This window comes from Phocoena phocoena, chromosome 5 (genome assembly GCF_963924675.1).
Source record: "Phocoena phocoena chromosome 5, mPhoPho1.1, whole genome shotgun sequence".
Taxonomy (NCBI): domain Eukaryota; kingdom Metazoa; phylum Chordata; class Mammalia; order Artiodactyla; family Phocoenidae; genus Phocoena; species Phocoena phocoena.
In genome coordinates, this window is record NC_089223.1 from 50,365,350 (window position 1) to 50,378,604 (window position 13,255).

The 13,255-nt window shown below is 41.7% G+C and overlaps 1 protein-coding gene across 3 annotated transcripts in view; it reads right to left on the bottom strand.

Annotated features, from left to right (window-relative positions):
• SLC4A4 (solute carrier family 4 member 4) overlaps window positions 1-13,255 on the bottom strand; it is a 351,925-nt gene that overhangs the window by 287,934 nt on the left and 50,736 nt on the right. For 2 of the 3 annotated variants that reach the window (XM_065878162.1, XM_065878163.1), the window contains exon 1: window positions 12,053-12,125. In XM_065878162.1, the coding sequence (XP_065734234.1) occupies window positions 12,053-12,125 (73 nt within the window). Of the gene's footprint in view, window positions 1-12,052; window positions 12,127-13,255 lie in introns of those variants that run through there. The other variant, XM_065878165.1, reaches the window with a different exon arrangement.

The following is a 13,255-nucleotide window of genomic DNA, read 5'->3' on the forward strand; positions in this document are numbered from 1 at the left end:
TCCCTCCTATTTCCAAAGGGGAGGAAACAAAGTACTATTTCTCCTCCTTCCCACTCCCCTTGAGCCCGGATAATAACTTGTGAACACTCTCTGTTCGCCAGCTAAGGCACTCCGGAACACTCACTCTGCGCAGGACGAAATAGCCAACTTTGGATCAAGTCTGACTCGTCCCTCAGCTTTTTTTTAGTCATTATGCAGAGCTTAACCGTGCAGCAGAGGCAATACCTTCCATGACCTCAATCTTCCCTCACCCGGCCCAGGAACAAATGCCGTGCCATGTCCACCCTGCTCTGGGAGGGTCTCCCCCAGAGCTTTCATGCCGTGAGTGCCGACCCCCAGGGCTCAGGTCTGTTGTCCTTTTACTTGACAGCACAGAGGAGAGTGGAGCCAAAAGGCCTGGGAAGGCCAGAGCCAGGCAGGGCAGGGCTAAGAGCCAAGAGGAGCCACCCAATAGGAAGAGGTGAAACCTTGACTCATCCTGACATCCCAGAACCCCGAAAGAGCTGGAGCATTTTAATGTGCAGTACACATGCAGTCAGACAAAATCCACCTGTGAGCCAAACACAGAGAAATGACAGTTTCCATTATCTCTCTTGTGGTCACCATTTGCACAACTGAATGGCAAGTGGGACTGGAAGAGAGAAAACAATGGCTAATCCAATGGTCATTGATAACCGGATTTGCAATTGCAGCCAGAGAGGCAGCTTAGACAGACACATAAATGCGCACATTCACACTCTCATTCTAACCACATTGTTCATCTCCGACTCTATTCTGGCTTCCCTTTTAGCACTGGCCTAAGCCCTGGCTGGGCAATAGGAAGAGTGGTCTTTAGTCGCTATAGACAGATAATCCACCATATAGTCAATGCACTCACGGCTAATCAGGTATCACTAATATTAGTTCACATAATTCCTTCCTCTCACATACCTGTATATAGGTAAATGAGATGTGGATAATGCCATGGGGCTAAAACAATGACCAAGAACTAGGGAAAGTGCTTCGAGAGACTTAAACGAGCCTAGTTAAGGCCAATCCCAGAAGCTTCATGACTATGGTTTTCCACATGTACCCAGAATAGAGGACAACATTCACTGACACCGCAGCTCATAATCATACTTTTAGAGTTGAAATGACCTTAAAGATCACCTGATTAAACCTCTTCATGTACCAATGAACCAACTAAAGCCAAATAATTAATGACATAGAGGCCGGGACTCTTGGTGCTCCTGGTTATATAAGGTTTCCTTTCCTACTTTCCTACTACCATGGTACCAGTCCCCGACACTACCCCCCATTTTCCATTGTCTGCAAAATACAGTCAAGGAGGGAAAAGGTAATCGATTCGGCCTTTCAAGTTAGCAACTACCTAGAAGACAAAAAGGGCTCAGGAATTCTTGAAAATGTTTCTGTCTTATAACCAGAGAATGACAAGTTTAAATCCACAGCCCTTAGTAACCATAAACGGCCCCAGAACATGAAGACGTTCTGGCTCTGACATCTGTCCTCCCACGAGCATCTGCGGTCATGCAAACAATGAGGCCAGCCAGGCTTCTGTCTTCTTTCTCTCTCACCTTTTCATAAGCTCTCCCAACACCTTTTATTCTTCTCCAGTTAGTTCTTTCTACCGCCTATTCTTCCAGGCGCTTCTTTAAGCTCTCATCCATCTCCTTTTCTAAATTCCTTTCCCGCTCCAGAGGAACCAGACTTCAAGCACACTTTTTTGGAATGAGTACTGCCCTGGGAAAGTCAAGAAGCTTGCCTTCCTTGTACTAGTTCTTCCCAATTACCATCAGCGTTACTGCAAGCAAATCACTTTACCTTCTCCAAGGCTCATCTCTCCATGTGTAAGGTGAGAACGTTGAGCTACATTTTCTCTAAAATCCTTTCTAGCTCTAAAAATTCTACAAGAATTCTAAGTATTCTAATTGGTTAAGTGTAACGGAGCACATAGGGGAAAGGCCAAAAGTTTTCTACTATTTCTCCAGGTCCCTTCGCCACTTCTTTTTTTTTTTTTTTTGCGGTACGCGGGTCTCTCACTGTTGTGGCCTCTCCTGTTGCAGAGCACAGGCTCCGGACGCGCAGGCTCAGCGGCCATGGCTCACGGGCCCACCCACTCCACGGCATGTGGGATCTTCCCGGACCGGGGCACCAACCCGTGTCCCCTGCATCGGCAGGCGGACTCTCAACCACTGTGCCACCAGGGAAGCCCCCTTCGCCACTTCTTATGAGGATAGCTTTCTCTTCGGGCACTCTTCAGTCTACTCCGATTTGACTCTTTACTAACCATGCCACCCAGATTGCTAACAAAAGCCACCAAGCACTTTTTTCTGCCAAAGCCACTGGTTACTTTTCGCTCCTCATCTACTTGACTCCAGGCAGCACTCAGCACTGGCGGTCACTGGCTCCTTGCTGAAAATGCTCTTCTCTTGGCCTCAGACACACACTTTTCTTGGTTACCCTCCAGCTTCTATGATTGCTCCTTCTCAGTCTCCAAAGGTTGGCAGAGCAGAGCCCCGCCCAGTCCTCTTCTCATTCTATTCTCTCCCCTTGGTAATGTCATCCATTCCTATGGCTTGAAATGCTAGCTATCTCCCTGGGATTCCAAAACTTACATCTCCATCCCTGCCCTTTCTTTTTAGCTCCAGTTGTGTAGCCAAGTGCCTGCTTTAGAGTTCTACTTGGATGTCTCACAGGGGCCTCAGACTCAAAAAGCTGAATGCCTACCATCCTCCACTACTATTCCTCCAGTGTTCCCCATCGTACAAATGGCACATAAGTCTCCCAAATTGCTCATAGCACAAATCCAGAAGCAATCACCCCCACCCACCCATCTGTCCATCAGCAAGTCCTGGCAATTCAACCCATCTTTTTGTCCCTCTACTCTAACCCAAAATCATCTCTCAGCTGAATCTTGTCTCCACTTTTATCTTTGCCCTGTTGGGAAGCTCTCTCCACCCATGAGCCAAAGAGATATTTTTTAAAATGCAAATTTTGTCTTGTCACTTCCCTGCTTACAACCCTCTGCAGTGGCTCCCCAGTGCACCCTCAATAAAATCCTAAATCCTTAGCATAGTATAAAAGGCCATGAATTATCTGGGTTCCATCCACTTCAGGCCACTCTCTCCCTATTCATGTAGTCTAGCCACATGGGCTTTATTTTCACTTCTCAAACAGGTCTACCTCTTTCTCACCACTGGGCCTTCACACACCCTGCCTGGGAGGCTTCCCTCATTCCTGACCTAGCTAACCCTCTTCACCCTTTAGGTCTCAACTTAATGTCACTCTATGGGAGATACATACCTTGGTTTCCCATGTAAACTCACCCACCTACATGATACACTCTCTAAATTATCACATCAAACAACCTTGTGTCCTTAATTAATGACTGGTTTATTTGACCGCACATTATGTCCCTAATTGGAATATATTATCACTTTCAATGATACATATGAGCCTGAAAAAGCAACATATTAAAGCTTATATATCTGCAACTGTAGGTTACCATTTTGATAAGCTTAAAGAAAAAGTTAATAAAAGCACTGTCCATCAGAGTTAATAAGAAGAGTTAACATAGATATTAACCAACTAATTTGTTAATCACCAGTTATCAGTACTAGCTTTAGTCTGAAAGCATTCTGCAGTCACAACAAGCCCTGGTGAGAAAGGGTTAAGCACAAAGATAAATCACCTGCAAGGAATATAACCAAGGAAGATAACATCTTAAATTTACAGGGTTCATTCTGGGGATTTCAAATTAGTTTCCTTATATCCCTAGCAAGACTAGGAGATAAGGAAGCACCAATGCTGTTTCTTTGTATGAAAAACTGAGATTCAGAAATTAAGTAATTCGTCAATGGCTTACTGCAAATATCAAAGTATTTTTCTGGTGTTATCCAAGAATCCTTAGAGCATCTCTAGCAGGTGGATAAGAAGATAGGTTATTAACTGCACTCTGTACAAAGGAAATATAACCACACAAACATGATTGGCCTCATGTTACCCAGTAAGGCGGGGCAGAGCCAAGAACAGAAATAGGTCCTGAGACTCCTGGTTCCCCACCATGTTCTTTAACCCACAGCAGACTGAATAAAAGTATCTCAACCCAGATACCGACAGAATTTGCCAAATACCTATATCCATTGGATTTGACTGTGAGCTTTCATTTAACATCCAAGACATTGTCTTTATTTTTCAACAGGGATAGAATCGTGTTGAAAATTTAATAATCAACTGGAGAGTAGGGTGGTGATTTAACTAATCCATAAATGCGAGATTCTGGCCCTCTAAAGCTGATATGTTGGCCAATTTTACTAAAATTCAAACACTCGTTTTTATTTCCAGAAGTTTTGGCCTTGTAAAAGTTATTGAGTATCCCACCATGAAAAGAGTTGGTAAAATCACGTCCGGAGAGGTTTAAGTAAAGTCTGTTCTCCTTTCAAAGTCAATACAGTATCAAGAAAGGTGAACATGTTGGATATTGCACTTAGGATAGCTTGCCTTGTAGTTCTAACTCTATAGAAAGGTAAAAACAATTAACCAGATTTAAAAGCTTTTGCAGTTATTCAGGGAAGGGAGTTATTTAAGTCGCCTCTACTGCTGATTTAATGGATGTCACTCACCACCCTCCCTCCCTTCACCTTCATCCCACCTGGCAATCAGCAGCTTCAGAGGTACAATATTTGGAACCTCCTGTGAACTCCTGCCATGGCAGGCTCTCACCTCAGTCCCCTAAATGCTATCAGGCAAAAAAGTAAAACAAAACAAAACAAAACCAGATCCCAGCAGTATGCTCACTGGAGCAATGGGAGAGCCTCAAGTGAGCTTTATTCAGTTTTATTCCATTCTTACTCTACTCTCCCTCATCAGTCCCAATTTTCAATTCCCCCAGTGACTCTGAATCTTGTAATGATGAAAACGGAGAAATACTTAGCTCAGGTTTGAATACTTGGTATTACTTCTATACTATTGAATAATCTCATTGAAATGGCACCTAAATTACATAACAGCCAGTAGTGGACAGAATTACCCTAGTCTATGCTGCAGAGCAAGGAAGGGAAAAAAAGAAAAAATATATATATACATATTTATACATATTACATATATAATAGACCCTTGAATCCTCCTCATTGGTAGGAAAATATCATACACTTTAATCTGTTTTCCAGAAAAAGTAACTTTGCAGGTTTTATTAGACAGTGGGCATGCGTTTGTAATTTACCCTGTATGCAATCATAGTTAGTGTGTCTCTTGAAAAATGAGACAGTTTCACAAACTAGGGGTAATGTCTGTCGGAGCAGACTAACCATGGAAATCAGATCTCACGCCCAGAGCTTAAAGGGAATCAGAATGAGTCCAAAGAGAAATAAACAGCAGGCCTCAGGAAACTTCTCTTGACCTTTCTAGCTTTCCTTTTCCAATACAAGAAGCAGTAGGTAAGCGTGGTTATTAGGAAGGCAAGGGATAGATGCCTTGCTAAGATGAATTAAGCAAATAACAAACATCATTTCGGTCAGTTCGAATTTTTTGGAATGATAATCATCATGGAAAATTATTGGTGAGGGGAATTCCCTGGTGGTCCAGTGGTTAGGACTCTGTGCTTTCACTGTTGTGGGCCCAGGTTCAATCCCTGGTCAGGGAACTAATATCCCACAAGCCACAATGCGCCAAAAAAAAAAAAAATTATTGGTGAGACTGTATCAATCAGAAAGCAAAAGGACAGACAGTGGTACAGTATAAAGCACTCCTATGCCTAATGCCAGGTACAGCAGCAACATTATTTCTGTTAATTATTTAAACAGTTCTACGGTGAATGACATGTTCTATTATTCTCATTTTACAGAACTGAGAAATTCAAAATCCAAACTCTAAGTTTCGTCCTTCATTTATGCAATGCTTCAGCAACACAGCAAGTTTTAAACTTTTATTTCCAAACCGATGCTTAGCCACTCTGCTTTAATAACACATGAATAACACAAATGACAGAGACTCCCAAAATTAAATATGAAATAATATGTCTCAAAAATATGAGCAGAGGGGCTTCCCTGGTGGTGCAGTGGTTGAGAGTCCGCCTGCTGGTGCAGGGGACACGGGTTTGTGCCCCGGTCTGGGAAGATCCCACATGCCGCGGAGCGGCTGGGCCCGTGAGCCATGGCCGCTAAGCCTGCGCGTCCAGAGCCTGTGCTCCGCAACGGGAGAGGCCACAGAAGTGAGAGGCCCGCATACCGCAAAAAAAAATATGAGCAGATACAAAGCTTTGAAAAAGAAACTCAACTATAGACAAAATATGCTCCAAGTGTATTATTTCTGAATCCTTGTAAAACACAACTCAAGTACCAAGTTCAATTTTGTATGCCTCTTGCCATAAAAGAATGTAGTCACCTAGGACAGAAAGTGGCTTCCAGAGGGCTTTAGCCGGTACTACACTACCAGGGAATTCTCTACAACTGGAAAACTCTGGGAAGGGATGTCTGACTCCAGTTTCAAAAACCCATGGAATTACCATCCAAGAAATCTATATACAAATATTTAATGTCACTGACACAGCAGGAGGTGTCAGAGAGCTAAGTATTGCCTGCTTTAGGCCCTCTGGCGGGCTTTCAGCTGGAGCCACAAGGAGAAAGCAGCAGGACACTGGGAAAGGTCTGCGTGGGCTCAACATGCTCTGGGAACCCAAGCATCAACCCTTAAACACCTCACCGCATTTCCTTCAAGCTCTCCAACGTGTGGATACATTGTCTCTTTCAAGAAGCCTTTTCCTTCAGCAATATTTGCCCAAGTATTTCCTCTGTACACACTGTTTCGGAGCAATTAGAGGGAACAGGAGGGAGGAGGTCAGCAAAATGCAACCGGACACTTACATCCTGCGCTCAGAATAGCGCCAGCTTGGACTCAGCCCCTCCCTTCCCAGCTGATAGGTTTTCATTCACTCCTTCTCGGCAATTACGTTTTTGACCATTGTAATTATTAACAAATGTCCACCAGGCCCCACTTTTTCTTTAGCATACTACCTCCTCCAATACACATAAATACATCATCACAATATCCTCTAGTGAAAAATAGGTTTAAGTCATTATGATTTCATGTCTGTAAAATGTTGAGATCCTGACCTCCAAAAATACAAAAGCCACCATTTCATCATTTTAGTCTCTCTCCTTAAAATACAGAGCAGAGGAAGGAAGAAGAATAAGGTTGGAGGTGCTTTAGGGGCTTCTTTTTCTTATCAATATAAATGATATAAATATATCAATGATCTTTGCAAAATCAAATGGGATTAATAGCAAACATAGGATCATCAGAGACTATATCATCTCATTTGACTAAGAGAAGTAAGAGAACCAAATTTCTAACTAAAAAAATTTAAACAAAGATTTTAGAGGACTATATAAAGTAATTCTATATATGCTTCATTTAGTTTATTTACACATTCATTTATTCATTCTTTTTTTTAACAAAATATTTAGTGAACGTCTACTTTGTTCCAGACCCTGTCCAACTTTTTAACTTTTATTTCCCTAAAAATAACCTTCCTGTAAATTCCATGCATTTTCAACCATACTCTCTCTCTTAATATCCATCAGTAGACATGAGAATTTGTAGAATTATTCTTCCATTTGGACAGATGGGAGCACACTTCCTTTTGGACTTGGTTTTCAATGGAAGAGGAAAACCACGCCAATATATCATAATGGCATTTAGAGCACCGATCAAACTTCAGAAATGCAGACCCATTTCAGCCAATATTGTCTTGCTGTACTTTATGCTTCCTGAGTTGCTGGGTAGGCTTGATGTTAAGAAAAGGCCCCTCCTCATGAAGTCAGAGTTGCCAAGGCTTGCTGGGGAGTTACCTAGCCTTGCAGAGCCAAGGCTTTATCTCGAGGATAAGGTGGAGTTTGCTCTTTTTCCCCTATTGCAAAATATGAGAATATTAAGTAATCTGTTTATATCATACAGATCCAAAATCCTGGCTGACTTTTTAACGGATAAAATATCCACAGAATTTCTTCCTCCAGAAAAAGCTACCTGGGATCTTTCTTCCTATCTCAACCCCGGTTCACCCAACAAAGTTTGCCAATTTCCATTAAGTGTGTTTGAAATGAAAAATCAGTCTTGTTCGTCATAGTGGGCATTTCTGGGTCACTCTGGTAATGTCAATTTGTCATTTATAGACCAATTCTGTGGAAATGTCTGGGCGGGAGCCTTTTGGAACAGAAACAAATAAGATATCTGAAATGTTACAAATTTTAAATGAGTTTATCCACAGTAACCACTCTATGCCAAAAATGTTAGCTTTACAAAACACAGTAGAAGGTAGCCACTGAAAGAACAGACATACAAGCCTCTCTTTATTTTAAAGATTAAATTCGACACTTGGTTTCCTTTCTCAAGAGTATCTTTTTAAACCATTAACACAAATGCACAGGAGGCAAATTATGTGAAAACGAGCTTTGGGTCTTTAAATATATATCTCACATAGATAAATTCATTATTTAAACAGAAGATGACTCCTCTTCTGACTCACTCTATTCTTAGTGAGTTTTGCAGCTGATGGTTTTCTCTTGAGTTTTTAGAATGTGGATTAAGTGTCACACCACCCACTGAGAGTAAAGTTGAAGCAGGTGAACTGAGGGTATGGTTGGAAATCTCAACCTGTCTCCCCTGCTCAGAGCTACAGCATTAGAAAGAACTACCAGGGAGCATCTGACTCTTCTTGCCTTCAGGCTGAGCTGAATCCAGTCACCCCAAACTGAGCGACCTTAAGAAGAATTTTCCAAGCATAAACATTTCAGAGTAACTAGAGTTACTGGAAGTCACCCTAATAATCATTTAATGGGAGTGCATCTTATTTGTGCAAATTACTTTAAGAAACAAAGTTTTATCTTAAGTTCACTTGTGCCAAGTGTGCTGCAATATACTTCAACCATGTTTATCCAAGAAGCCAAGAGAAATAAATACTTGGATAAAAGGAAACACATTTGATAACAGAAATGTTAGGTGTTCCAGCTCCTTCTTCTTCACCACACACATGCTTAAGGAAGGAAGCCCCTCAGCTCCTTGCCCTTTGAATTTCTGATCCTTAAACCTGGAGCACTTACTTCCGCCATAAATGTACCAGAAACTCAGCTACTTCGTAACAAAAATAACAGTCTGCTTTCCTTCAAGTACACTCTATGCAATTAAAAATATGAGACAGACTCACATCCTTGTGGAAAGCATTCCCATCAAAATCTTGATTAGAAGTCTTGACAGTCAAGTCATCTGTTTCTTCACTCTCAACCACTGGGACCATGAATAAGCCATCAAGCCCATCTCCATTTCAACCTCTTTACACTTTCACCTAGAGTTACTACAAAATTTAAGTGCTAGGTGAGAAAGTGGATGAAGCCAGGTGAGAAAATGGGAGGGTCAACTGGGAGGGCACTGAATTAGAAACAACAGTTCCTAATTACTGTTTCATGACTTCTGCTATAAGGAGCCCACACTGTTGGATGTTCTCCACCAAATAATGGCCATAAGCAACCATCCTACAGGGCCTCAGGATTCAACCACAGGCAGCTAGCTAAACATGCTTTGAAAGAAATGTAATCAACCCAAGCTCCACTCAATGTGAAAGATAATCATTAAAATAGAAGTCTTACCAGAAGAGGAAAATACACAAAATCCGTGTGGCAAGTTGAGTCATCACAAAGACAATTTTACAGATATCTCTACCTTTTGCCTTTTTTGTTTCTCCATAAAGAAACCCAGCTACAGATTTGTGTGCTATTCATTACAGTGTTGTCTTTTTTTTTTTTTTTTTTTTTTTTTTTTTTTTTGGCGGTACGCGGGCCTCTCACCGCCGTGGCCTCTCCCGCTGCGGAGCACAGGCTCCGGACGCGCAGGCTCAGCGGCCATGGCCCACGGACCCAGCCGCACCACGGCATGTGGGATCTTCCGGGACCGGGGCACGAACCCATGTCCCCCGCATCGGCAGGCGGACTCTCAACCACCGCGCCACCAGGGAAGCCCTACAGTGTTGTCTTAATTTTGTGCTTGAAAATCAAGGGAAAAACTTCTTAGTCAAAGGCTTAAGAAACCCATGTACAATATCCTACTGCAGTAGAGTGCTGTCAGTCCTATAGACCTTACAAATTCAAGAGGTGATTTACATCTCCTGTGAACTTAGGTAGAAGGTTATTCTCAAGGAACACACACACACACACAGTACACATCTCACCCTCACGCTTTCTCACAGATTTTTCTACTTTAATTGTCCTCAAATTATAGGATATTTGCTCATTCCTACAATATTTCTTATATTCATATGCTATAACTTTAAGATTCTTATCTCCCCTTTGACACTGGGACAGTGACAGAGTCAGCACAATGAAGACTTAGCAGCATGGGTTACTAGAATCTTCAGACAAAAGTTTCACTATTTTGCTTTCACTAACTTGGCATTTTCCAACAGTCATGTTGTAAAAGTGCAAGGAACCCATAAAACAATATGAAAGAAAATATTGTGGTTTCCTTTTTCCTAAGAAACGTAGGCATCAAATTCTTATTATTCAGTCTCAAGAGCATACATGTGGCAGGTAGGGAGATGGGGGGCTGGGGGAACCAACACTCGAGCACTACAGGGTCAGAAGAAACTTACCAAGGAAACATAATGGCCACACTATTCACACTATCCCAGGTGGCACAGGAGTATCACTTGCCTGGGACCTGGTGTTCAGTCTGGTTGACGAATCACTCCAGAACACACAGCATCCACCTTCTTTTTCCCAACTCCACCACCCGTCTGGTCCAAGTCTTTGGTAGGCATTAAGTAATTACCAAATGGTACCCATCAGACTGGAGTTTCCAAAATACATATGAATCCTTTCTCAGGTGATTTTAAAGGGCAGAATTTAAGACATGGTTCACCAGGAAGTCTTACTTAACTTTATGAGTACTTTCTAGAACCTTGATTATTTTTAAAACTGTCATTATAAATGTTGTATACCTGTCACGCCTTCAAATAATTATTTTAATAAATATTAATTAAGCCCTGCCTTATGACTGTCAAATAAACAGTATTATTCCCACATCATTGATAAGTCAAGAGACAAGAAGAAGAAAAGGCACACTGAAAGCACCGTAGCACCAGCTAAAATTTAACTCTTATTTGATTTTCAACTGGCACTAGAGAACATTAATAAAAGAGGTCCTAGAGATTTTTTAAGTAAAAACTGCTTGTCTCAGAAACACACCATTGTAAAGCAATTATACTCCAATAAAGATGTTAAAAAAATAAAAAGAGTAAGAGCGACAACATCAAGAAAGGGTCTGCAGATATAGATATTGAAAAGATAATAATAGAATATTATAATAGACTTTTGGATAGTAAAAAAATAAACTACCCAAACTCAGTCCAAAAGTGTATAGATACAGTGAATAGATAAATGTATTCATTCATTAAATAAACTGCATTTGTAATTAAGAACTTTCCCACAAAGAAAAGTAGCCCCAAGTGGCTTCCCTGTAAAAAAAAAAAAAAAAAAAAAAAAAAAAATGCTTGTCCATCTTTTCTTAACTGAGACACATCCATAATTACCACTCTTTAACTCCTCGCTTAGCCCCATGTTTCCTGCAGTAATGGTATCGTTCTCTCTCTGCAACATCTGTTTTTCTACCCTGCAGGCTATAAGAAAGAATATTAGAAGATACTGCCAAATACATTTATATAAATCTAGCAGCTTCCTTGAATTAGTCATTGGAAGGTAGTTAATATTATCTGGCAAAATATTTATTTTTGACAGAGAGGCACAGCTAACATAGGCACCTGCTTCAAAGTAAGACCTTTTTGTTGTTGTTGTCAACCATGCGGGACAACACTGATTCAGATTCTGATGGTCCACGGAAGTTCTTAGAATTACTCTGTGTTGAAGCAAAATGTGGAGATTAATGAAACTCCACAGATAGGCTTGGGTTTTTAACTTCAAAATTATAAGATACATGAAATGCATGAGTGCTATTATTTACAAAGACATATGTATATGAATATACACTTCCCCAGACCCAGCGAGCTCACCTTCTACTTCTTCTTCATCACACACATGCTTAAGGAAGGAAGCCCCTCTGTCCAGGACAGCTTCATCCTCCATCCTATAGTAATAAAAAAGAAAAAAAGAATGCTCAGACTTCTCCTGGAGTGAGCCACTGGACACAGCCCAGCTTCTGGGCAGGTGAACCTGCAAGCTGCTGTTCATGTTAACAGGGCAGAGTCCCTCTTCCTTTGGTGTCTGCTGCTGCTTCACTCCTTCAGCTCCTCTTATTGGTGCTTGAGAATATGCCGGTCCCACATAGCTTCAGTTCTAACCTTGACAGGGCACCCACAGGGACAGGTAAGAGAAAATCATCTCGATCCTTTAGGCTGGATGCTGGGGGTTCTCCCCTTCGGGATGCGCCCCCAAAAAAAGATGAAAGGAAAAAAAAATACCAAGAGAGGAAGTTTGGTGTGCCTGGAGTGCTCGTGATGATCGTTTGTGGAAATCCAGCTTCAGTGCTTAGCTCTTTAAACACCCACTGCATAAAAATGTATACCCTCACACACACACGCACACATGCACACCCACCCACGCACAGAAAGCGACAGGGAGTCAGGCTAGTGCACAGTGGAAGCCTAGCTTCCAGCCAGCCTCTTAATACCAGCACAGCCCAGTGTTCTCTGTTGAGTGGCAAGCTTTGAGTCACATGTTGGCCTTACGGAAATCTGACATCTGAGGATTATCCAGCAACCCAGCTTCGGCAACAGTCACATATATATGCCACCCATTCATTCATTTTCCACATTCTTAATCACACGTCTCTCTCTATGTATATCTGTCCCGTTAACTCTTCCCTGAAGGGCATAAAGTTCTTCATTTTGTAGCCACATTATGCTGTCCTCCTGTCTCCTTACATAATAGGATGTCTGCAATTTCCTATGCTAAATAAGACTTCAGGATCCAACCAAGTAAGGACAGCGTTTGTACGGCCTCCAGATGCCAAACATGTCTCTGGTTTATAGAATAAGTTAAGGTTTATTTCCATATTCTGTGACTTCTTTTCATTGCATTAACTTTGACATACAGAATTCCATGAACTCTATTTATAGTGAAAGCAGAAAGAAATCCCGAATTGCTCAAATGCTGCTTGTGTCGTACCGGTCTAGAAACAAAGAACGTTCTCTGAGGACAGCTGTCCTATGTCATACCGTACATGAGCTCTACCAGAGAGTGAAATGTTCACTCTG